The sequence below is a fragment of the Calypte anna genome, chromosome 2, assembly GCF_003957555.1.
Source record: "Calypte anna isolate BGI_N300 chromosome 2, bCalAnn1_v1.p, whole genome shotgun sequence".
In the NCBI taxonomy this organism is placed as follows: Eukaryota; Metazoa; Chordata; class Aves; order Apodiformes; family Trochilidae; genus Calypte; species Calypte anna.
Window position 1 is genome coordinate 53,673,581 of NC_044245.1, and position 22,971 is coordinate 53,696,551.

At 41.7% G+C, this 22,971-nt stretch overlaps 1 protein-coding gene across 1 annotated transcript; it reads right to left on the reverse strand.

Annotated features, from left to right (window-relative positions):
* Positions 1-294: 294 nt before the first annotated feature.
* CTNNB1 (catenin beta 1) lies at positions 295-22,971 on the reverse strand. The gene is made up of 16 exons (XM_030446530.1): positions 22,564-22,971; positions 8,594-8,654; positions 7,870-8,097; positions 7,487-7,740; positions 7,159-7,397; positions 6,868-7,069; positions 6,409-6,553; positions 5,847-5,950; positions 5,419-5,757; positions 5,009-5,167; positions 4,018-4,137; positions 3,733-3,883; positions 3,524-3,645; positions 2,331-2,391; positions 1,365-1,585; positions 295-1,075 (listed from the first exon to the last, which is right to left on the reverse strand). Exons 2-15 carry the CDS (start codon positions 8,604-8,606, stop codon positions 1,377-1,379), a joined length of 2,346 nt encoding a protein of 781 aa, XP_030302390.1. The 5' UTR covers positions 8,607-8,654; positions 22,564-22,971; the 3' UTR covers positions 295-1,075; positions 1,365-1,376.

The window sequence follows — 22,971 nt, forward strand, 5'->3', positions numbered from 1 at the left end:
GGGAGAGGCCAGGCACCAAGTGTCGTTGCCTCACACTGCCTGGACCTGCCCAGTGCTGAGGAACATGCCAAAGCAAAGTGGCAGCAGGTCAAGGGGAAGCATCCTGGCCCCTGAGGTGTGCAGTAGAAAGCCCTTGTCATTAGGACTCGAGCCTCTAAGGGGGTTGAAAGGGGTAAGTAGTTCTTGGCTTCCTCCTCTGAAGTACTGAAGTTGTTGTGCAATTCCAGGACAATTTTTAGAAAAACTTCTTACCACACCAATGGGTTTTATGATTTGAAATAATTTGACACAGAGTGAATTAAAAGTTTACTTTAATTTTGAACCATTTTATAACTGCATTTTTCTCATGAAGCATCTGTATCACAGCAGGCTACAATAACTTTGGGATAAAAGGCAACTGGTAAACTGTCCAATACAAGGTTCCAAATAAACAGTTCTTACTGGCCCCTACCCAGACATATCCCAGATAAAGTTTTTGATCAAAAACATGAAATAGATCCACCTGCTTATTTTAAGCATATTAAAAAGGAAACTAATTGGACCATTTCTATTTGTCTAGTTTTTTTTATACAAAAAGGCTACACAATGTTACACTTTATTCAGAATACAGTTAGAGCGATTATGAATTAGTGTTCTACACCTTTACTCAATCCTTAAAAATTAGAAACTGCTGTAGCATATTCACTATAACTTAATACTACGAGAGACTTTAAAAAAAAAAAAACTAACAACAATTACTGCAAAAAGAAAGGCTACTTCCAAAGCAAGCAAGGTCAGTACCATTACAGAGATTTAAAAAAAATAATAAATTTTTAACAAGCAAGGCTAGGGTTTGATAAATTCCATCTTGCAATTCATTCTTGTGCATTCTTCATTTCTTGAATCACTCCCAAAATCCATTTGTATTATTACTCCTCGACCAAAAAGGACCAGAACAAAAAGTTTACTTCAATTGTTCCCATAGGAAACTCAGCTTGGTTAGTGTGTCAGGCACTTTCTGAGATACTAGCCCACCCCTCGAGCCCTCTCAGCAACTCTACAGGCCAATCAATGCAAGTTCATTCAGATGATACAGCTGCAAAGAGAAAAAAACAACACGTGTCAGTGCTCCTGAGTGAAGGGGCTCTTCTCACACGTTAAGGCTGCATGAAGCCAGTGCGCAAGACATTACAGTTAATCACTTCCACACTTCAGGGCAGAAGTCAGTTTGGAGTGTACTAATCGTGTTTCCAGAGTGTTTATTCACTGTTCTGGCACACTGGGACCCGATTGAGCCAATCCCTCCCTGCCAACCAAGTCCTCAGTCCAGTCATCTGTTTTTCTCTTTTTGTTTTGTTTTGAAATTCAAGGTTGGAGCTTCTTACCTAAAGGATGATTTACAGGTCAGTATCGAACCAGGCCAACTGATTACTGTCACCTGGAGGCAGCCCATCCATAAGGTCCTGGGCATGGCCAAGATCTGGCAGACCATCAACTGGGTAGTCAGCACCAGGGTGGTGGCCACCCATTTCATGTTCCATCATAGGGTCCATACCCAAGGCATCCTGACCGTATCCGCCAGAGTGGAAAGAACGGTAGCTAGGATCTAAGAAAGTTAAAGGTGGCAGAGGGAAAAAAAGCATAATGTTAACAGATGTTAGATGCATCAGAAGCTGCAAGTATCAGTGTGTGAGAAGATCTTTGTAGCCATCTAATTCTTTTTTTCTAGTTCAGCCAGGTTCAAAATAATCTGCTGCCTGCCCTTGACGGCTATTCCATTGTTTGAAACAGCCTCCCAGTATGATTCTGCAGACAAAGCACACTGCAGTCAGAAGCACGAGCAGATTCCAGCCAAGCCATTAGTCTGCACAATCAACACTACTAAAATTCAACAATACTGCAGCAAAACCAGGCTCCAAGACTGTGGACTTCTGAAAGACTAGTCAAAAATAGCTTAGAATCTTTAGGGACAGGCTTGCGTTCAAGTCTATAGACACTTACAGACTAATACATTCGATACCAGCTTTTAAAGAAAAACTGCACTATTGGAATTGTCAAGTCCATTTGTAAAGGATGCAAGAGATTTCTGGAAACAACAGCTCAGTGGGAGATTCTCCCACAAGAATCAGACAATAGACACCAGTTCTGCACATTCTTACAGTTCCCATTCCAGTGCTACCAGTGACATTGCAGAAACTGTTATTTCAACTGGCAGTTCCCCATCTGCCTGTCAGTTTGCAAGACCTTGCTGAAGGGTAATTCGCTCTTTGCTCATTTGCAGTTCTCCTTTAAAATCTATGACTTGACTTCATCCAACTTAAGTTTAGTCAAGGGGAACAGAAGAGACATACCATCTGGGCGGTATCCAAGAGGCTCTCCCTGGGCACCAATATCAAGTCCAAGATCTGCTGTCTAGATGTACACAGAAAGTCACAAAACAGTTTTAATGTCAGGTCTTTAGGCCAGCACTAGCAATTCTGAGCTTAAGTTTTGAAGCTTGCCCCAGATCCCTTTATAGCAACTCTTCTGCAGTGAACACTGCAGCGTGGTACTTGTGTGAACACGAAATCCAAGCATCTGCATCCAGTTTATTACAGCCAGATTTAGGCATAGTAACCTATATATCACTGGAAAAATGGTTCTCTTTGGGTACAAAAAAGATGGGGCAGGTCTAGCAACACTCCTCCTCAGGCACAGCTCCTACTGATCAGCTGCTCAGATTCCCAAGCCAGCAACCGAGAACTTAAAAAGTTCTCAAGTGACCTCCCCGAGTTTGCCCAAGAACAGAAGCCATCGCCTGCCTGCAGTGCAGTAGTGTAACTCTGACTTCAGAGATTTGTTATCACATTACTACAGCAGATTAATATTTTAGAACAGAACAGTAAGCACAAGAATAGTACAATCACGGGCTACTGTGCTTTATTTAGTAAATGCATACAAGGTAAGACAATATAGGCTCCTGAATCTTAAGAATCTGGGGAAAGACTAAATTAGTGAAACTAACTAATTGTGCCCCAGGCACAATTTTGTTTTCAGTTTCAATTCGCTGTGTAGCCCTTTAAGCATTAAAAAAGGCCATGTGAGATAACCAGCCTGCACACGTATTCAAGCCTGAAAGCTCAATTCTAAGGAGAATACAAGCTGCAGCCAAAATTATTTTCTTCTATCATTTGCTTCCCTCACAGATATCACTCATATCACTCATGCCTCAGAGTTTTTGCATTCACAGTTCATTAGTTCCTGACAAGTAGCACAGAAATGTACAAAGTTCTTCTAGACACATTTGCACAGTCATGAATATAATGAGAATTATAAACTTCAGCAGCAATAGAAAATGCTTCCTTTCTGCAAGGGAAGAAGCAGCTCTACGGTTGCTTGCCAGGGGTTTACTGAACCTGAATATATAAAGAGAGTAAAGAAGGCACAGCTATATGTAAAGCTGGACCTGTACCACTCATATCCACCCACACTGCACCCCTGGAAGGAGGGAGGACTTGGAAGCAATGCCTCCCCTAAGAACCATTGACTCAAAGGCACAACTCACCTCGTTCCAAGCCATTGGCTCAGTCCTGAAGAGGGAGCTTGTCAATTCCACCGAAAGTCGCTTCTTATAGTCTTGTGGTTTGTCCTCAGACATTCTGAACAGCACTGCAGCTGCGTATGTTGCTGTTGAAAACAAGGGTGATTGAGGTTGAGTCTTCTGGTAACTTCTCTAAGGCAGGTATGAGAAATCTGTACTTTACGTTCACTTACCAACACCCTCATTCCTAGAATGAAGCAGTTCTGTTAAAGGGGCAGTTGCACCTTCAGCTTCAATTGCTTCAGCTGCTTCCTTGTCTTGAGCCAGTTCACAAAGTACACCTGCAGCTACTCTCTGGATATTCTCAATGGGAGAGTACAACAACTGCAACCAAAACACAAGGATTTCTTTAGCTTTTTTACTTGAAACAAACTCTTCAGGACAATCTGACTTAGCAGTTCTACCAAGGAAGCTTAAAAGCCATTTTACTATTTTTTTTTCCTTGAGCTTTTGCTTACCTGCACAAATAGTGGAATGGTATTTAGACCCCTGATTACGATTCGATTATGCACATCACGTGCAAGAATATGCAGGGCTCCAGTGCAGCCCTCGACAATTTCTTCCATGCGCACACCCTCCTGGTTAGGGAAAGAAAAGACACTTTCTGAATTGGAGATACTGCATGCTGTCAAAAAAGGTGTAAAGAAATCACCCAAATCTGTTCTCCCTGCACACACCACCTCTCCCAGTAGGGTCACATCCGCTGTCTGCTGCTGGCCTTCAAACTTAACATCCCTGCTAGGAATCAGTACAATTTATCCATCTAAATTCACTAACTGAAGAACCTCAGTGGAACTTCTCACAGTATTGTTCTTTTTCCCCAAGCTGGTTTAGCTTGGGATTTTCCTATTTGAAACAGGGGCTATCAGTAACCAAGAGATCCCCTCCTGCCTCTGCAAGTATTAACTGCACTCCTGAGCTAGCAGGTACTGCTTCCATTTGCACACACTAAGACCACATCCCCTTTTCTAAAGTGCTTAACAGGGCAAAAAAATGGAGACAGATCTTGCCACACTGACTGGTACCTAAACAGGTAACAAGTATGAAGCCTGTACAACTTCTCAGTAGTTTTACAGCTCTAAGCACCCTTGAAAATACACCATAAGCTGTGACAGTATTCTTAAACCTGTCCTTTTGAGAAGGATGAGGCAGTTTTGGTTTCCAGATAGAGAATTACTTCCCTTGCCACAACAGGAAAAAACAGTATTTCTGTGATCTACAGCATTCAGAACTAAATGCTCAAGAAGTTCTCAGTAAAAGAACCAAGATTTTCACATTCTTGTTTATCTAAGAAAAACTCCACCCCTGCCAAGACAGAATTATCAACACATCAGGAGAACAAGGCAAGTTAGAGCAGGTGATAAGACCAAAGAATACCTGGTTGAAACACACTGACACAGGAGTTTGAGAGCCAAGTTTTAGGTGTAACTTCAGTTGGTGGCTACTTACCACAAACTGCTGCTGTGTTCCACCCATGGAAGTACGTCGCTGGGTGTCTTGGTGTGCTCTGACCAGCAACTGGACTAACCTGGGGATAGCACCTTGCTCACGCAGCGGGGCGTGGTTTGCAGGACAGAGAGCAAGGTTGCGGATCAAACCAACAGTAGCCTGCAGTTAAGAAAGGGGGAGGGAAGTAAAGAGAGCATGATGGATGTGCTTGTTGTTAGCAATGTTTTTCATCAGTCGATCCCAAATGCCTAAGTCTCTAACAGACAACTCTTAAGTCACTCAAATTGGTGAAACTGTCCCATCATCAGACAAACTATGTACCCTGACACCATGGAAACAAAGTATTTTTCACGATTAAGCTTACCTGAAAAAAGCACTATTATTCAGAGCTGAAAACTGCTATTATTTACCTTGATCAAAGGCCAGTGTGATGGCGGGTGCAAGAGTTTCACCACCACTGGGAGTCCGTAATGGAGACGTACTGCATTCTGAGCCATCTCAGCTTCTTGATGTCTGCTGGTGAGGTGACGGAGCGCACAAATAGCGGGTTCTGTGATGTCTTCCCTGTCTCCAGCCCGAAGAACGGTGCGCACGAGAGCCTCAATGCCACCAACCTGGCACACCATCATCTTGTTCTTGTAATTGTTGCAGGTAAGGTTGGAAAGGATGCCGGCAGCACAAGTCACAACATTAATATCATCTGATCCTAAAAGCTGAACAAGAGTTCCTAGAAGGCCTTCCATTCCTTCCTGCAGAAAAAGAAGGAAGAAAAATTTAGTCTCTCTCCTCTTCCACTATGTTGGCTTTTGATCCTGATCCCTTAGAAGAGTCATTTTACCTGCTTTGTTGCAGCATCTGACAGATTTCTCAGAGTCCAGAGACAGTTCTGGACAAGACGCTGGCTTGGATCTGTGAGGTGGAGCCCCAAAGCTTGCATGCCACCTAGAAGATGGTACAGATTTGACACTATTACTTAAACGCCCGTCTTCTGAGCAGTCAGGTCCTTCTCTTCCTTAAACTCTCAGTGCACATCTTACAAGCTTCTGGGTCTTTCTTGGCATTAGTATCATAATATGGCTAGGCCCTAAATGTTCATCACACAGAAGAAAACCCCAAAACTCTTTTTGTAACATTGGAGCTTTTAAACGTCTGCATATCATCAGGGGACCGTTCTGTCAATGCTCAGCCAATAAGCCATCCAGCTAACAACATAGTAGACTTACTTTAAAAAAGTAAGTCTTTTATACTTCTGTATACTAAAGGTCTCCAAAACTAGTTACGGAGTGAAGGACCAACCCAAGTTCAATTTTTGATGCTGGCAGCTTTTGTTCTTGTATAAAATGTGCTGATCCTGCAGTGCCATATAGCATTTCAGGTTATCACAGGTACAAGGTACTTACCAGCTTCAACAATAGCAGGTTTGTTGCTGGAGCAGACTGACAACACCTTCAGCACTCTACTTGTGGTCCACAATAGTTTCTCATAAGTATAGGTCCTCATTATGTTTACTAGAGCCTGGGGTCCACCGCTTGCCAGAATAATCAGCTGAAAGACATAAAAAATAACATGTATTTGTCACTTCCTGTGCATGTCAGCAGGCTGTAACTGTTGGTGGCCATCGCAGGTTACAGATCTCTAAAAAGGTGTTCACATCTGGTGGTCAGGTCTGTAAGTTTTGCAGTCTCACTATAAGCATGACTCCATTTCTGCAAAATAATTCCACCTCTCTCACCTCATGCAAGGTCATGACTGACAAGGCTGAAGACTCAGAATAAGGAGGTCAGTCAGTATGCAGGAACAGTTAAACCATTCATAGCAGGCTTGCTTGGTTCAAGTGCTTCAAGAGCAGAGGCACTCACCTTGCTTTCTTGGTTGCCATAAGCTAAAATCTGAAGGCAATCCGTTGTGATGGCCAAGAATTTGACATTTGTCTTGTTGAGCAAGGCAACCATTTTCTGCAGGCCACCAGCTAGACGGACAGCCATCTTGGCTCCTTCCTGATGTAACAGGAGATTGTGAAGAGTTGTAATGGCATAGAACAGCACCGAGTCCACTGGAGACCTACCAAAGGGAAAAAAACACACCTCATGAGTACCAGTACCTACCCATGCCAACTAAAAACACAAATACTATCTTAGTAGTCCACATACCCAAGCATTTTAACCAAAGCAGGGATGCCTCCTGATTTGAAGATGGCCAACAAGCCTTCACGGTGATGTGAGAGATTGTGTAGTGTACCTGCAGTACAACGGGCTGTTTCCACATCGTTTGTATTCTGCATGGTACGTACAATAGCAGACACCATTTGAGGAGATCTCATAATAGCATGGCGAGATGCCTCCTTTTTGGATAACTGATGAACCATAACTGCAGCCTTGTTCACCACCACCTACAGAAATATTCGAAGAAACCTTTTAGTTTTAAAGTCAGTGAAGAAGCCTCACGAACAAGCTACACTGAGGCATAGAAAATGCTTACCTGGTCCTCATCATTCAACAGTTTGGTCAGTTCTGGGATTGCACGGGTCGCAAGTTCAGCATCATCTTGGTAGTTTATCAAATTAACCACAGCATGTTTTAGCATCTGGGATGGCTCAGCCAGGCGTTGCACATTAGTTGGATGAGCTGCATCGAATTGTGTGGATGGGATTTGCATTCCTTCATCCAGTGTTTCAGGGAACATAGCTGCACGCACTCTCTGAGCTCTAGTCATTGCATACTGGCCATCAATATCTGAAAAACAAGGTAAATTGTTACCTCAGATTGGAAATAAAAAGCTGTGCTGGTAATAATTCAGTACTTAGGCCTCTGTAAGGTTAAGCTGCATGTCTGAGAAAACCAGTGAACTAAAGAAGGCCTTACCAGCAACTTGCTCTTGGGTAAAGGACTGAGAGAATCCCTGTTCCCACTCGTACAGGACTTGCGTTGTGTCCACATCTTCCTCTTCAGGATTTCCCTTGCCACTCAAGGAGGGAGCAGTTGTTGTGGCACCAGAATGGATACCAGAGTCCAGATACGACTGCTGCTGCCAGTGGCTGACTGCTGCTTTTCTGTCTGGCTCCATTGCCATATCCAACTCCATCAAGTCAGCTGTAAGAAATCATTGTTGAGCAATTAAGTTTGGTTCAATTACTTCAGTATGTATTAATCCTTCAAGAGGTTACACCAATTTTCAATGGAAATAAACTGTTACAAACAACTCTAACCCAGCAGAGGTATCCCTGCAAGTGAGACAGCAGTTTGAAACTAAGGTTTATGTCAAATTAATGCAGACATCTGTAAGCCCAACTAACAGGCTGGGAAATTACTGCTATTGTGACTGCTTTGGCCTACTGCTTAAAGATTCTCTTATCCACTTTCCCTGATTACGTACTTGGACTGTACTTAAGGGACCCAAAATGCTTATGATGACAAACTTGTTTACAGGTTTGAGTTCCAGTTTAAGGCAGTAATTAATGTAGTAAAGTAGACATTATTCAAACCAAGTGACTTTAAAAAGTTAAAAGAGGGGAGTAAGGAGCCAGATAAACTGCTCTCTATCAGAACTGCCAGATTGTAGTAACAGAAACTGTGATGCACTCTATACCTTGGGTTGCCATGTTCCTTGTTGTGCTCCCAGAACTCTTTCTTGCTGCCTTTCAGAGATCCTAAAAAAGAGCAAGGTTAGAACTTAGTAAACTCTAATCAGAGCTAGGGAGACAAGATTTCATATTAGAGCACTAGAACTGCAGCCTAAGAATTCACACATCTTCCCATGTCATTCCTACAGTGAATATACTGAAATGCTGATTAGCAGGCTCCCGTGGAAGAAGACAGGAAAGAATGAGATGTATCACCCAGGCTTTCTCTGGTGCACTACATGTAAGATATATTCTCCTCTTGAAGGTTCAAGAGAAAGAAAATTTGAAGACTGAGCATGAAAAAAACATAAGAAGCCCAGACATTAAATTCTACAGCTTGGACATGCCACAAAGACAAGGGCTAGATGTCAGTTCCTCATTTCCCTCAAAGATAACAGCTCTTAAGATACAAGCAAAATTGTTTGATACAGGGCTACAACATGGATTTTTGTGGTGGAAAGCTGAAGTGACCATTTAAGGCAAGCTGCCACTATTTCAGTGGTACAAAGACTGACTGAAAAGTCATAGTTGAACCTCCTTCTTTACTCCATTACTGTACCACAAGAAGAAAGGTTTCTTCCTACACAAAATACTCTACCCTGACGTTAAACTGAAAATTCAACCAGCCTTATAAATAAATTTCTCCTTTAGTTGCACACATTAAGTCACCAAAGTCACCTTTTTCTGTATGTGCAGAAATCAGAGATAATTTGGGACAGGAGGCAAAAATATGATCAAAAGCCCTATCAAAATCTTCAGTATGCACCTCCATTTGATATAACCAAGCACCATAATCATACCATAAATCTGTGGCTGTCTCCTCACGAACCCAGAACGAGAAATTTGAGGCTACAGCTTCACAAGGGGCCACTCCAAGCAGCCATACTTTTATTTCATTTGTTCCTCTTCCACCCCCATAGTCCAGCACTGTTTTCAGCACAGACAGGGAGCTGGTGACAGCCTATTCTGGGAGCCAACCAGGCAGAAAACATTTGTAGTGGTAACTCAGCGCAGTGAGCAAAACCATCTCTTCCAGCAATCAGCTTTCAGTGTGCTGGTAGGTGTTAGAGCTATGCTGATCAAAAACATTCCTAGACAACTAAGTAAAGGCAAGCCACTAATCTCTTTAAAGGACAGGCTTGCAGTACTGTGTCAGGAGGACAAAGTTCATTTGAGATTGTATTTGTCTTTTGACAGATTTCCCAGTTTAAGAATTTACTTCAGGAGTTGTTGTAGAAATTAACAACTAAACAGAAGACAGGCCTGTAGTTTTAAGAGTCTCACTGAATAGATTAGGCAATTCTGAGGCAAGCTTATATTTCACTTTCCCTGAGCCAGCTGCAGAATACTCCAGCAGCTCCTGAGCAAACTTTGTTAAACACTTTGCTGAACAAATGCCAGTGCTGCTTGTCCTGACTTTGCACTCCCACAACTTCTGGCAGCAAAATGGATAGTAGATCTACATCTGCAGCAGATAAGCAGCACTGAGCTCATTTAAGACATAATACATCAAGTAAATACCCTGCTATGAACACTTGGGTCCCCCAAATTGGTCCTACTCCACAGGCCGGAAAAGACTGTGGTCTACTCAGTCTGCTCCTCACAATCTGCATGCAGGATTCACTGACAATGCAAACATTTTTTCCCAGTCCCTTGAACAATGGATTCTTCCAACATGCTGTTAGGAGTTTGGGACGAGCAGTGGTAATGGGAAGAAAAAATATTAGTCTTGGTGTCAATCCACCATTACTATAGAAATTTCCCTAGGCAGCTAAGTTGGAGGAAATACCTATACAAAAGCTTGATAGCTCCTTACAGATCGCATGTATTACTTTGTCAGTCCCATTAACACCTTCCAAACAAATAAACAAACAAAAATACCACTAAAAGTAAAAATTTGTATCTTTGCTGTTGCTGGTCCTCACTCTAAGTCAGATGCAACATTTCCAACAGAAAACTGGGCAAGATCTAGCTGCAATATGCTATCTGCAATACGCCTTGCACACAGGATCTATTTTTATTGTAACCTTTCTTGTCTCTTCCTAACAGGAGGCCACTAATGAAAAGAAAGATCACCAAGCTAGTTTTGAAGCTAACATACTGGTAGATGAATCAGCCGAGAGCACTGACTATGCTTGGAGATATTTACTGCCACCTCAAATTCAAATATGCAATACAGGGCTCGGGGACAACTTTCATATCCTTCCACTGTTGAATTCTGCACAAATGAAGGCAGCTGGCCTGCAGCAACTGTGCTCTGAAACAGTTGTTTCAATTTCAGCAGCCTGAAGAGATCAGAGAAGCTGTACCATTTGGTACAATCCAAGGGACCAGACTAGCCACTAGAAAAAAAAAATTACATCTGAAAATAGCAATAAAGAATACCAAATGAAGTGTTCAGAACTGCATTATCAGTCAGATATTGTGTCTTTGAAATGCTGACCTTCGATCAGCTTGCTAGCTGCACCTGAAAGCTTTCAACAGCCTAATCTGTATTTTATATACCTGGACCTCCTAGCAATTCCAGGTAGCATTTTTTTATTTAGATATAAAATTGGGCTTAATCTTAGGAGTTCAGAACAGCTATAGCCTAAAGGTAGCCATGGAAATGGGATGTGATCTGTTTGTTTTTAGGGTTTCTTAACTGAATGTTCCCGTATTTTCTGTCCCGTTCTCTTTTCATTTCATAAGGGGGTAAACTGCATCCAGACAAAAACTGCTGACTGTCTCCCTGCATGTCACTGACAAGGTGAACTCTGCTACATTTGTGAAGGGAACAAAAAAAGAACCCAGGGTAGGTACAAAGGACTGTGCTGTGAATTTTCTTGACAACAACTGGAAAAACAAATGCAGGGTTGGGGTGAGGTGGTGGAAGAGTAGAAAGAAAGGAACAAAAACAAACAAAAAACCAAGCTACCAAACAAACACATAAGTCCCCAAACCAACCAAAAAAAGCACAAAAAAAATTTTCTATTATAATTAAGCTTGTCCAAACATGAAGCATATAGGAGTTCCTTTAAAGCAAGCTCCTATTCAGATTTACTGGAGGACATATGATGAGTGACATTACATTGTCAAGGTCAGAGACTTAACAGAGTCTTAACCATCAGAAAGAGACAGAAGGCACTCACAAGACTTTACAAACAAATTTCAGCAGAACAGCAGGCTTCTGTAAGCCTCACTATTTTTAGAAGACCACCTGGTACTCAGAATTCAAGTCTGAATTTTGAGAAATGTTGTTATACACAAGCTCATATGGGTGTACTGACAGGAGTTATAGGATTATTAATTTAAAAACCTCCTCCATCCCCTCAACACTATCCCCTTGTTTGACAAGCATGGTCAGCTTTAAATTTAAAATAAGGTTTTGTTTTGTTCTTTTCTTTTAAATGTGTTAGATTCCTCATATGAAGAACAGTGCAAGCCATCACAGTACACTGGATTATGTACCATCAGTTCCAACCTTACATTTTAATTCCAAAAAAAACCTAATAACAGCTCTGCCATCTTAGGTAGGCTTGTGAGCAAACCAATTTCAAGTTACTAAGGAAGACAATACAAATTCCTTGGTTTTCAATGGAATGAAAGTGGAGTATTTTAATTATGAATAAAAGTTAGGCGTGAACTTCAGATTTTAGAGAAGTGAAGGAAGCCTGTCAACAAGCCTGTATCATCAAATCTGAAAAATAACTTTCAACAAGCTCAGTAAAACCTAGATAATTTTCTTTCTAAAGCTGTTAAACTCCATGAGGATGCAGAGCACAGTGAACTGTTCAATTCTGCTCTGTCTTACAGAGGACAAGAACTATGAGAATGGCCTATTTCAGGGGGGTGAATGTGAGCCTCACATGTACCTGCCTGATACATCAGGATTACAGCACATCTGCACCTCTGGTGCAGTTTATCTAAGATAAACCCATTTTCATTGCCACTAAGCGATTTTGTTAGCTCATATTTGCCACTTGTATTAAATGAAAATGTATCCTTTTTCTTTCAAGGTTACTACCTTAACCTTAATAGGATCTCTTCATTAAGATTGACTCAGATTTCAGCTGGCTGATCTGATAAGCAGTTCCCCTCCACTTTGTAAAGCAAATCAAACTTGAAGCTTGCAAGTCTTCCAGAAATCTTTTGCTCGAGAGCAGTATTTTACTAAACCTTGGATGAAGAATGAAGACTGACACATCCCATCACCATGATCTGTTTAAATGGAACATGGAACTGACCATGTTTTCATACTTTTCTTTATGTCTCACCTAGGACAGGCTAAGCAACCACATCTTTAAATTAACCACTACTGCTGAATGACATTTTCTTAAGCTGAACAGGCAGATCTTTTGCCTCCTGTAACAGCCACAGGGATTCAGAACATGAATGATCTATGTGAGTGAAAAGAAGTACATGTACTGGAAAACAGCCTTTCTCCAAGTACTCAGAAGTTATTGTAACCACCACTTAGTAGTAGCATTCTTTGGGTCTCATTTTATAACTGGTCTTGTTTCAGGCAGCTTCCTGTCACTGATGCTGCCTGTGTAGCTGCTTTACAAGAGTCAGTAGCCAACAGCAGTTCCACACCTGTAACACCAGATAACTACAGCACTCATTCCTATGACCCAATAACAGAAATAGAACTTAATGTAGCAGAAGCATTCTAACAAACCTTAGGTTTTCAAGTGGACATGTGGGAAACATTCAATTTAAAAAATTTTAAAATCCTTTTATCTTATCCTGGAACTTGCTATTCTGTTTTCTAGAAAAGAACTCAGGGGTGGGAGCTGAGAAGTCTCCAAGACAATAATGACAGTGGAAATACCAAAGCAGCTTTTGGGGTGCACAAGCTCTTTCAGGCACAAGTGGCTGACCTGTCTCCTTAAACAGTCTTTGGTCTAACCAGTCCCCCCGTTCTTGTGGCAAGCAACCCTACTTCTACTGCTTTTACTCTTATGATGACATGATCCAACTGATATCCAATTTAATATTCATTAGTGATAGCACTAAGCTGATTAACAGGAAGTCTAAAAGAAGCTGAATTATTTTTCTTCCTTCAAAGAGGGAAGTCTATAATCAGTTTATACATGTCTCTATTTTTTTTTAATGAAAAACCCAAGATGGTATTAGACCATCTGAAGAAACATGACAAATACACTTTGAGAAGGAGAGGAGTGATAAGTTACAGGTGACCTAAAAGAACTGATTTATAGATTGCCATCCTGCAGATGAAAACAAAGCTAATATTTGTGAAATAGAATGGACCAGGGTTCCAACAATTTCTAACTGATATAAGTCTAGTTTGGGTTCCAGAAGTTAAAAGGGAACCTGGGAAGTTAAAAGGATTGTCATTTGTGTTATAGGTCTCCATTTAGGAAACTTTTATTTTCTATCTTTGAAGGTTTAACAAGTTCAGGAATTTTTACCACCAGAAATCCATTTTAAACTTCTAATTATTCCTTAGCCAAATTGAGATCAAGTCCTCCCATATACTCCCAGATATTCCGAACAAAACTGAGAATTTCTACCTAGTTTCTGTTGTGCTCTGGAGTAATGTACGCTTATTGGTAACTTTGCAGACCCCTCATGTATCAAATACCTCTATAAAATTAGCAATTAGTCTTGGAAGTATAAGTTCAGTGTTGTGTGTTTTAAGGGATTTTATAAGCTTGCTGTAGGACTGACAGTTGGGGTTTATAATTTTTCTAAAACACTTTATTTCAAAGTAGGGACAGGTAACATGCTTGAGTTTCACTCTGAAGACTTTCATTTAAAGAAAAAAAGATTTTCTTCTCATACAAAGGCACCACATAGGATTAAATACAACAGTTTTCCATATCATTCCATATCCAAAAAACAAGTACTGAACAGCATTCCCATATCTTGTCTAAAGTAGCAGCATCTGCAGTCCTCAGTCACTTTGACAGCTCTGTAAGAAACAGCTGTACACAGTGAAGATTTTAAAGCTGAAGTCACATACAAACATTAGAAGGCCTTGATTATTGTCAAACTAGTCATCAGTAGTGGCTTCTGGATTAGGAAATTCAATTTTTTCAAATCCTTGACCTGGATGGAGAGAAACTACTATGAAAGTCATTAGCACTGGATCTTAAGTAGTAGTTTAGGGATGTAAATTATCACAGTAAACAAAGCAACTGACCACTTTATTTAAAAAAAAAATAAAAAACAAGTTTACTTCATTATCTATATTAGAAATTGGAATACAAAATTTCACAATTCTCATATTAATGCCAGGCTTTCTTCAGCTTTCAGCAGGCTGATACTTAATTTGCCATAGGCTATCTGAAGATATCCTAAGTAGAAGGAAGTAACTTATGGAGTATGTAACAACAAAAGGAAACAAGTCAAACCACGTAAAAAAACCCAGTCAAAACACTTGCTGCATTTTTCCAGTTCTAAAATGAAAAAAACTTCTTTACAGCTCTAAAGTATTTTTATCTTCTTTTAGGTTAAATGTCAGAAACACTCATCTGTAGCCTTCACTACCACCTCAGGGAAAATGGCAGGGCAAGAGACAGAGCAGCATTACCACAGGGGAAGTGTTGTGCTACAATGTAGCAGCAGCAACTATTTCAGTAGTTAATCTGAAAAGTAAAAGCTACCAATAGTGATAGGAATCTTAACCTGCACACACTGGTACTGAAGTCCAGTTTACTGATCCTAAACTGCAACAGAACCAACTCAGTCATAACTGAATTAACTCGTGACAAAACTGCTCAGGTCATTTCCTTGAGTGGCATTTGCTTCACATTATTCCTTCCAACCACTAAGTGATAAAAGCCTGTGATAAATTCAGTATCCTATGTAACCTACCCTGCCTGAACACTTCAGACAATGTGTTCTGGTGGTGCCTGCAGAAAGGTAGAAGATACCTTGCAAACAGCAGTATGTTCTATTTTAGATTTAGCTAATCTGACTGCAGTAAATTAAACTCTGAACCCAGTATATTCAACTGTCTTAAGTTGTTTTTTAGAATCTCTTAATAATAAGACTTGAAAGTCTCTCTCCTGTAAAGCATTTGGATATTACAGAAATCTGAATAGGAGCTGCTTAGCTGACCACTTTCAAAGGTTAAGAGGTTGCAACTTCCAAGCTTGCAGCTTCCAAGTTGTAGTATCTTTAACAGGTGCTAAAGAAACAACAAACTACCTCACACAATCAACAGAATTTAACTGAAAAAGGGGTATGAACAGAATGCACACACAGATCTGCCAGTGCTCACAAGTTTTGTTTTATAAGAGTTCATTTGACACCACATCACAAAATAAAGTGCTATGCCTGTATTTTTGGTCATCTCAGCAATCTAAGACCAATTAAGTGCACAGAGTAGTTTTCATTGCTCAGCATGTGAACAGAAAGCAAACAGCATGGAAATATTTCTGCTCTTGCAGACTTCTCTAGGAAAGTTTAATAACATCTGTTTAAGGAAACTGAAGTGCAGGCATCTGTGGTAGTCTTGAATAGACTTATGACACTGGTTTAGCTGTATTAAAAGAGGATTTATTCCTCAAAAAATGTCTAAAGAAGAAAAAGCTCAGGTTACAAGGACAGAAAGCAAGGCTCATCTTTTAAGTCCGTGAAACCTTAGTATACATGGCAAAGGAGAGGCAAAGGGCCCACAAGAACTTTACAACACAGCTGGAAGGCTCCATTCTACCACACTTCCACTAGGACTGGAGCACATGGAGAGTTCCAATACCACACCCTCACCTGCTTTAGCCTCTCCTTCCTTCCAAAGGGAACAGCAGGCTAGTAAACAATCACACCTCCTAGCCAGCTTACCCAATGATCAACTGTGACAAGTCATTAAGTGTGGTTGTGACTATAACAAAAGTGCAAGATGATCTGGATTTCACTTTACTCACCCAAAGTACAGAATGCCACCCAGAACACAGGAAGATTTAATTGATCACTGAAGAGCAATTTATGTCACTGACTGAAAGTTCAGGTCACAAAATGTATCGGAGACTCCATGAACTTTCACTGCCAGATAGGACATCTTTCAGCTACAAGCAGACTGCTGCTGAAACACAGTGCTTTGAGCAACTAACACAGGATTTAGGCTCTAAAAGCTAGTGCAATTAGTCAGGGTCTTCACAGGCACCAAGGTTCACATACCCTTTTCAAAATCCATTAGAAGTTTTAGGCAACAGTTAACATTGGTCTGAGAGCCCTGATAACTAATCTATAAAATAATAACATTATACAATGTCCCCTGGAGGGGAATTCAGAACAAGCACGCCAGGAAAGTTACCAAAAAAGGTAATATAGCTCACCTGGGTACTGACCTACACAACTGTTCTGAGACATAAAATTTCAAACTTTAGAACTTGCCAGGAAGCCTCCCCCAAAATGAAGCTAACTGTAGTAAATAAATACGCTCCGATACTTACAAGTGACAGAACTTTACTCTTCAGGACAGCTATTTACACATATACTGTAGTATCTGGGAACTCACAGCACCGGACCTTGTATACTTCAGAGAAGTTAGTGTTTGGATCCAGAGCATAATTATTCTACCTTTTACCTAGAGGACCATTTGAGTTGCAAGATGTCTGTCAATACAATTCTTTATATTAAAAAACCACAGGCAAGTATACCAACTGCTTCTAGCAATATCTGCAAACAAAAACGGTTCTTCTCACAGAGCTTTCTGCAGCTTTTCTGGGTATTTGTTTGTCCTCTCTCAAAGTCTCTGGTTGTTTTCAAGAGTCATAAGCACCAGCTGTCCTCAAGATGAGAGAGAAATTATCAGGCCACATTGGAAAGTAATGGTTTCAGAGCTTTTCACTGGCAAGTATACTGCAACACTAGCAAGATCTATCACTTCTTTAGTAGGCAAGATTGCCTCCAAGTACCTACACATATCCTTCTTCACTGGCCAAGAGAGAGCTGATGATAATCGTAACTGTTAAGATATGAGGAACTGCTCCAGCTACTCATCACATTACACATCTAGTTTGAGAACAAAAGTAATAATCTTCTCCACATATTGTGCATATCAATCATCTGACAGCAGTTTGCAGCTAAATATTAAAGGACTTGTATGACAGTTTCAGGTTTATGAACTGCATTAAGTTAGAAACAAGTTTATCAACCCAATTACTCCTAAGTCTCTGTTGTTTTGACAAGTTAAGCACCACGAACTCATGCAAGTAACCTCAAAACAGTTACTAAGTCACTCCTGATGAGCAGTGGATTTACTTTGATATCTTTCAGTCACCAGTAAGCATTTCTAATGTTCTAGTATCCTTACAGCTGGTCAAAACGTTAAGAAAAATATTATCACAGCTTGGAAAGTCACAACCTCTTATTTGCAGGACAGAGTTAGGTATCTACATTATGCATGCTCTTTCAGTTATGGAAGAACTGGTGTTATAATCTAAAGTTTAGTTTGCCTGCAGTACTCACCTAGTCAACCTACACTGATTCGAAGCTTTTGGTTCATATGCCCCCTCTTTTACCAAGTAAAACATCTGTAGCAGAGATGGCAACAGCCAGGATCCAACATCATTCTTTAGTCTTACCTAGACACATAAAAAATAAAAGCTGCTGTCATGACCTATAAGAGATAACCTATGAGAACTTGAACAATTATATCACTTTCATGTAAAGCTAATAAAGCGCAGCAACAAACCACTGCCAGCCCTAAAGCCTACTGTCCACGTTTTTTATGCCAAAAAGATACTTAACGGTTCTGCAGTCATTCAGAACCATCATGTAGATCACTAACAAGAAGGTTGGCATCCAATGTACTACACAAGTATAAGTTTCCACTCTAATACAGCAACTATCTAGCAAAAAATCCCCCTTCCAAGCCAGTAAGTATCTAACTATAATGTCTTTCTTCTTAGGCTGCAACTACGTATCCAGCCCTGAACATCTAAGTTAAACATTAATCTTCACGGCTTAAGAAACCAGAGTGATTAGTCATAATTGCACTGACACTAATGAAATACTTATGAATCTGAAAGTGTCTGCCATTGCTTGTCTGTCAGAATAACCGTGTATTTACATTAAGACAGGCAGGCACTCCAAAAAGCACTGTTTAAGCAACAAACACAGTAATAAAGTCTGACACTATGTTTCTTTAACTCATTTTTAATTAAGGCAAACTGACAAGGCAACGGTATTTATCAGCACCTTTAGGATGTTAAGATTTCTGGCCACTGGAGGGCACCTGAATTGTTGCCAGGACAACAGAAGGATTTGTTACAGTTGCTGCAGAGTTGACAAACTTCTCCAATTTATACAAGTCTATTTAACACCCTTAAGTCAGCCTAGAAATGCTAGTTTCAGCAAATATACTCACGGTGCATACTGTCCATTTGCTAACTCCAGTAATATCCTGCTAGCTCATGCTACCTTTATAAAGTAGAAACCTAGAATACTAGGTTAAGTCTTTTGACTTAAAGTGAATTAATTTATTCCTTAAGCAAGGCTCTGGAGTTGACTTAGTATTAAGCATTACAGCAAGTAGTTTACCTCTGCAGCACTAATCCACTCAGTGTACATTGTCTCCTAAAGCAATGTGGAGCATTAACGAAAAAGTTCTACTGTAATGAAAGCTGTAAAGCAGAATGTGTTCTCAAGGCAACAAAAGCACAGGACCCATTTGCTTTCACATCGAATCAGAGTTAATAGATTCACAAGGACAGGCTGAGCTACAGGTACATGTTTCATCTGCTCACCTTATCAACTTGGTCTTCCATGCAGATAAAAATGCCAGAATAAGACTTGCATTAGATCACTCTAAGTTACCTTTCAGTGCAAAAACAACTTTCCTGGCTCCTTTCTTTTCATGAGAGACAATACAGGCCACACACGACACTAGCACTATAAGAAACTATCTTCTTAGACTAAAGTCTGATCACAGACTAGAGCAAGTTTACCTTGGAATCAAGTGCCAAGAATGGATGTTCAAGTTAACCACTGTCAGGCTATCTTATGTTGTCAAGTCCAACCAATTCAGCTGGTGCGTAACATCAAAGCAGCCCCAAAACAAACTTTTTAATGCTTAACTAGAAAAATCAGCAATACTGCCCTGACCATCTGACCAAGAAAAAAAAAATCATTTTATCCACAGAGACAAGAGAAATCACATGCAATACTTACTGCCAAAGGATTTGCAGATTTTTACAAAGTTAATGTGGTGCCATTTTCAAGTTACCACACAGTCACCAGGAAAGGCAGGAGGCTCAGAGCTTGCAAATGTTTGCTGTGAGGGCCTGAGAACAAGTCCCGACTGCCTGCAGTTTCTCACAGTTTTATCAGGCTTCAGGAAGTAGATGTTCAAGATAAGTAAGGTCGGTCCTGATTTTCCTGCCACAGTATGCAGTCTGCCAGAGTCACAGAACAAGTTTCACTGCAAGTAACTGCATGATCACCACAACCCCTGCATTACCAGCTTTAACTACGAATTAACATGAGTGGTGTTGATTACTGCTGTATTTGCACACTCATCTGCCTACCAGACAGTATTTTGCAGAAGCATCCTTAACCAGGAGTTCAACTGCACGTTCAAACTTCAGTTTGTAAGACTGAAGGTTACAATAGCCATGTTCCCTGACACACTCTTTCTACCTCCCTTTCTACCCCTCAAAATACTGCAGAACTAGTTTAGAAGGCTGCTAGTACTAACTTCTTGTCTTTACATCCGAATTAACTTTCTGGTGACGTTAAGTCATTAAAGACCAACATCTGTTTCACAAAGCTATCTCTGAAGGGCAACCAGGTTTCATGGCCAAGATTTGATAAGCCAGTGACTGACACACCACATAAGCAAAGCAAAATGCTAGTGTTCACAGCAAGCTATGTATCAAGCAAGAAGCCCAGGCTATTTACTGCTTGGGAAAGAAAGCAGAAGCTTGGTTTATTGAAGATGTAACACAATGTTTGAAGAAATTACTTTTTCAAGCACATTTTGAAGTTTTGTTTTGTAGTATTAAATCCTTGCTTTTAGAAGCTCTTATGCACTGCATTGTCCTTTCCATCAACATGTTTTTACCAATTTCTTCTCTGGACTCTTTGAAATGATCACCCATACAGACCAACATGAACATTGCCACACGTATCACTTTATACCTAAACAGAAAATAACTGAACTAATAGCCAAACAAATAGGACATTTCTTTAGAACAACCCCAGAAGGGCAAGATACTTGATATGATTTTATCCTGACTGGTGGAATTTACAGAGCCTTAAAGCCTTGTCTGAACACCTAAACAGCCTTATTTTCAACAGTACCAACCATTAGACAATCATAGCCACATACCTGCAGCTGTCAGCACCTTCTCATTAGAAGTGAAAGATTAATATTCGGTTCCTGGACTGTCAGTTACTGAAATTCACATTATAACTAGGCCCAATAAATACAATTAAGTTTTGCCCCCTGTGCCATTTTAAACCCTTGTAACCTTTTTGTCGTACAGAAGCAAAATCGTAACTGTTAAGTTGCTCTCTGGTGTGCTGCAACTTGGTATTAAGAAAACAAAATTCTTCCAGGTACTTTTCTTGTCTTTGCCTTTACTATCTTTTCAGTGCATAAAGATCCTGTTTTACTAAAACCTCTCCTTGATTTCCGTCCATAGACCTCAGCATACAAGCCCAGCCTCTTTCCATTCACCACTTGCATACTTTGGGGGATGGGAGGACCACAGATGTCTGGAATATACAGTGTCAGAACAATGGCTGCTCCACAAGAGAGAGATCAAGAAGTAGCTGATTACAAAGATCAACACTGCTATTCCTAAAGTCACAAGTTGCCCATAGTACCTTCACAGCTTGTCCTTTCTTCCCAGAAAGGATAATAATCAGCAGAGGTTTTTGGGAAGCGATTCAAAAAGCAGCCTGACGCCTACGCTAAGTTTTAGCTATGGAAGAATTTAAGATTTTGGTAGATTATAGAAACCTCGCTGTTCGAAGAGCAGCTTATCATGCACAACAGAGAGCTGGAGCTCCCTGTTCCACGGGAAATAACAAACAAGTGTCCTATATCCTACCAGGAGTAACAGCAAGCTGCCTCTTGGCACACCTCAAAAGTGTTTAAGTTTAGGAGGCTGCAGCCGCTGCCGTCGTCCCCTCGAAGTCGGCCACGGAACAGGCGCTTCCCCTTGCAGAACGCGAGCCCCCATGCAGCCCAAGTCCTAAAGTAATTTTCTACAACACTCTGGTTTAACGTGGGTGTTAAAAACTTAATTTGATTGCTCCCAGCTCAGGGGAGCTTCATTTCGGTGCCACCCAGAAGAAGCATAACCACTCCAGCGAACACTCATGCAACTAAGACCGAAAGGCAACAGATTAGTTATCTCCCGCTGACTGCAGTGACCGTGATTAGTTAATTACATTCGGTATAAATACACGCGTCCCCTGCTCTCTTCCCCCTCCTATCACCAGCCGTGTGCTGCAGCCCACCGGCGAGTCAGTACCCCGTATTCCCCCACCCCCTTGTTTAAAAAAGAAAAAAATTAAAATTTTAAAAAAGCAGGAAGCTACTCTGGCTTTGGCTGCAAACCCAAACTGAAGCAGAGACCCACGGAGACCCCAGCCGGCAGAGACTCGCCTTCTCCCGCAGACCCGAGCAACCACCTCCTCGCCCCAGGACGAGCTTCCCAAGAGACACCTCGGGAGCTGCTGCAGCTGCTGCTGCCTCCTGCAACCAGCGCAGCTGTCCGGACCTCCCAAAACAAGAGCCCTCTCCTCCTTTCCTGCTCCCTCCCACACCCAGCCCCCCCTTCCCGCCTATCTCTCCCACCCAAGCGGCGCCCCCCGCCCCCCCCCCTCTAGCCCCGTCCTTCCCGCCTCGGCGCCGGGCACACCCTGGACCCCCAGCGCCGGCGGGACGCACAGCCCGATCCCGCCCGCTGCTGAGAAAGGGGAACCCGGCCCAAGCTCGCCCCAAGTTCCCGCGGGAGAAAGTGGCACTAACGTTGCAAGGAGTCGAGAGCGCAGGGTCCCCCCGGGCTCCGGCTGCTACTGCTGCCGCCCGGGCGATCCCAACCCGGTCCGTCTTTCCTTCCTTCTTCCCTCCCCCCACGCCTCCTTCTCTTCCTCCTCCTCCTCGCTCGGCTCTTCGCTGGCGGCGGTATCCCCGCCGCTGCCTCCCGGGTGGCGACCGTACGGAGCGGTGGTGTTAGCGTGCCCCCCCCTTTGCCCCGAGCTCCGCCGCCGCTGCTGCTCCCACCGCCGAACCGAGCGAGAGGCTTAAAATGGCGTCGCACACAAGGAGGTTCTTATAGTGAGCGCTGGCTGGGCTGTATCCTGCCGCCGTAGCCGGGCCCAGCGCGCAGCGTTCCACAGGCACCCAGCGCACAGGGCAGGGGGAGGAGAAATAGTG

What these genes read in the sequence shown, in the direction of transcription:
- CTNNB1 (XM_030446530.1), bottom strand. An exon ending in GCTTTGGTTAAAATGCTTGG is followed by an intron (nt 7,070 to 7,158) that starts GTATGTGGACTA and finishes TCCCTTTGGTAG; the next exon opens with GTCTCCAGTGGACTCGGTGC. An exon ending in TTCTAGGAATGAGGGTGTTG is followed by an intron (nt 3,646 to 3,732) that starts GTAAGTGAACGT and finishes TGTTTTCAACAG; the next exon opens with CAACATACGCAGCTGCAGTG.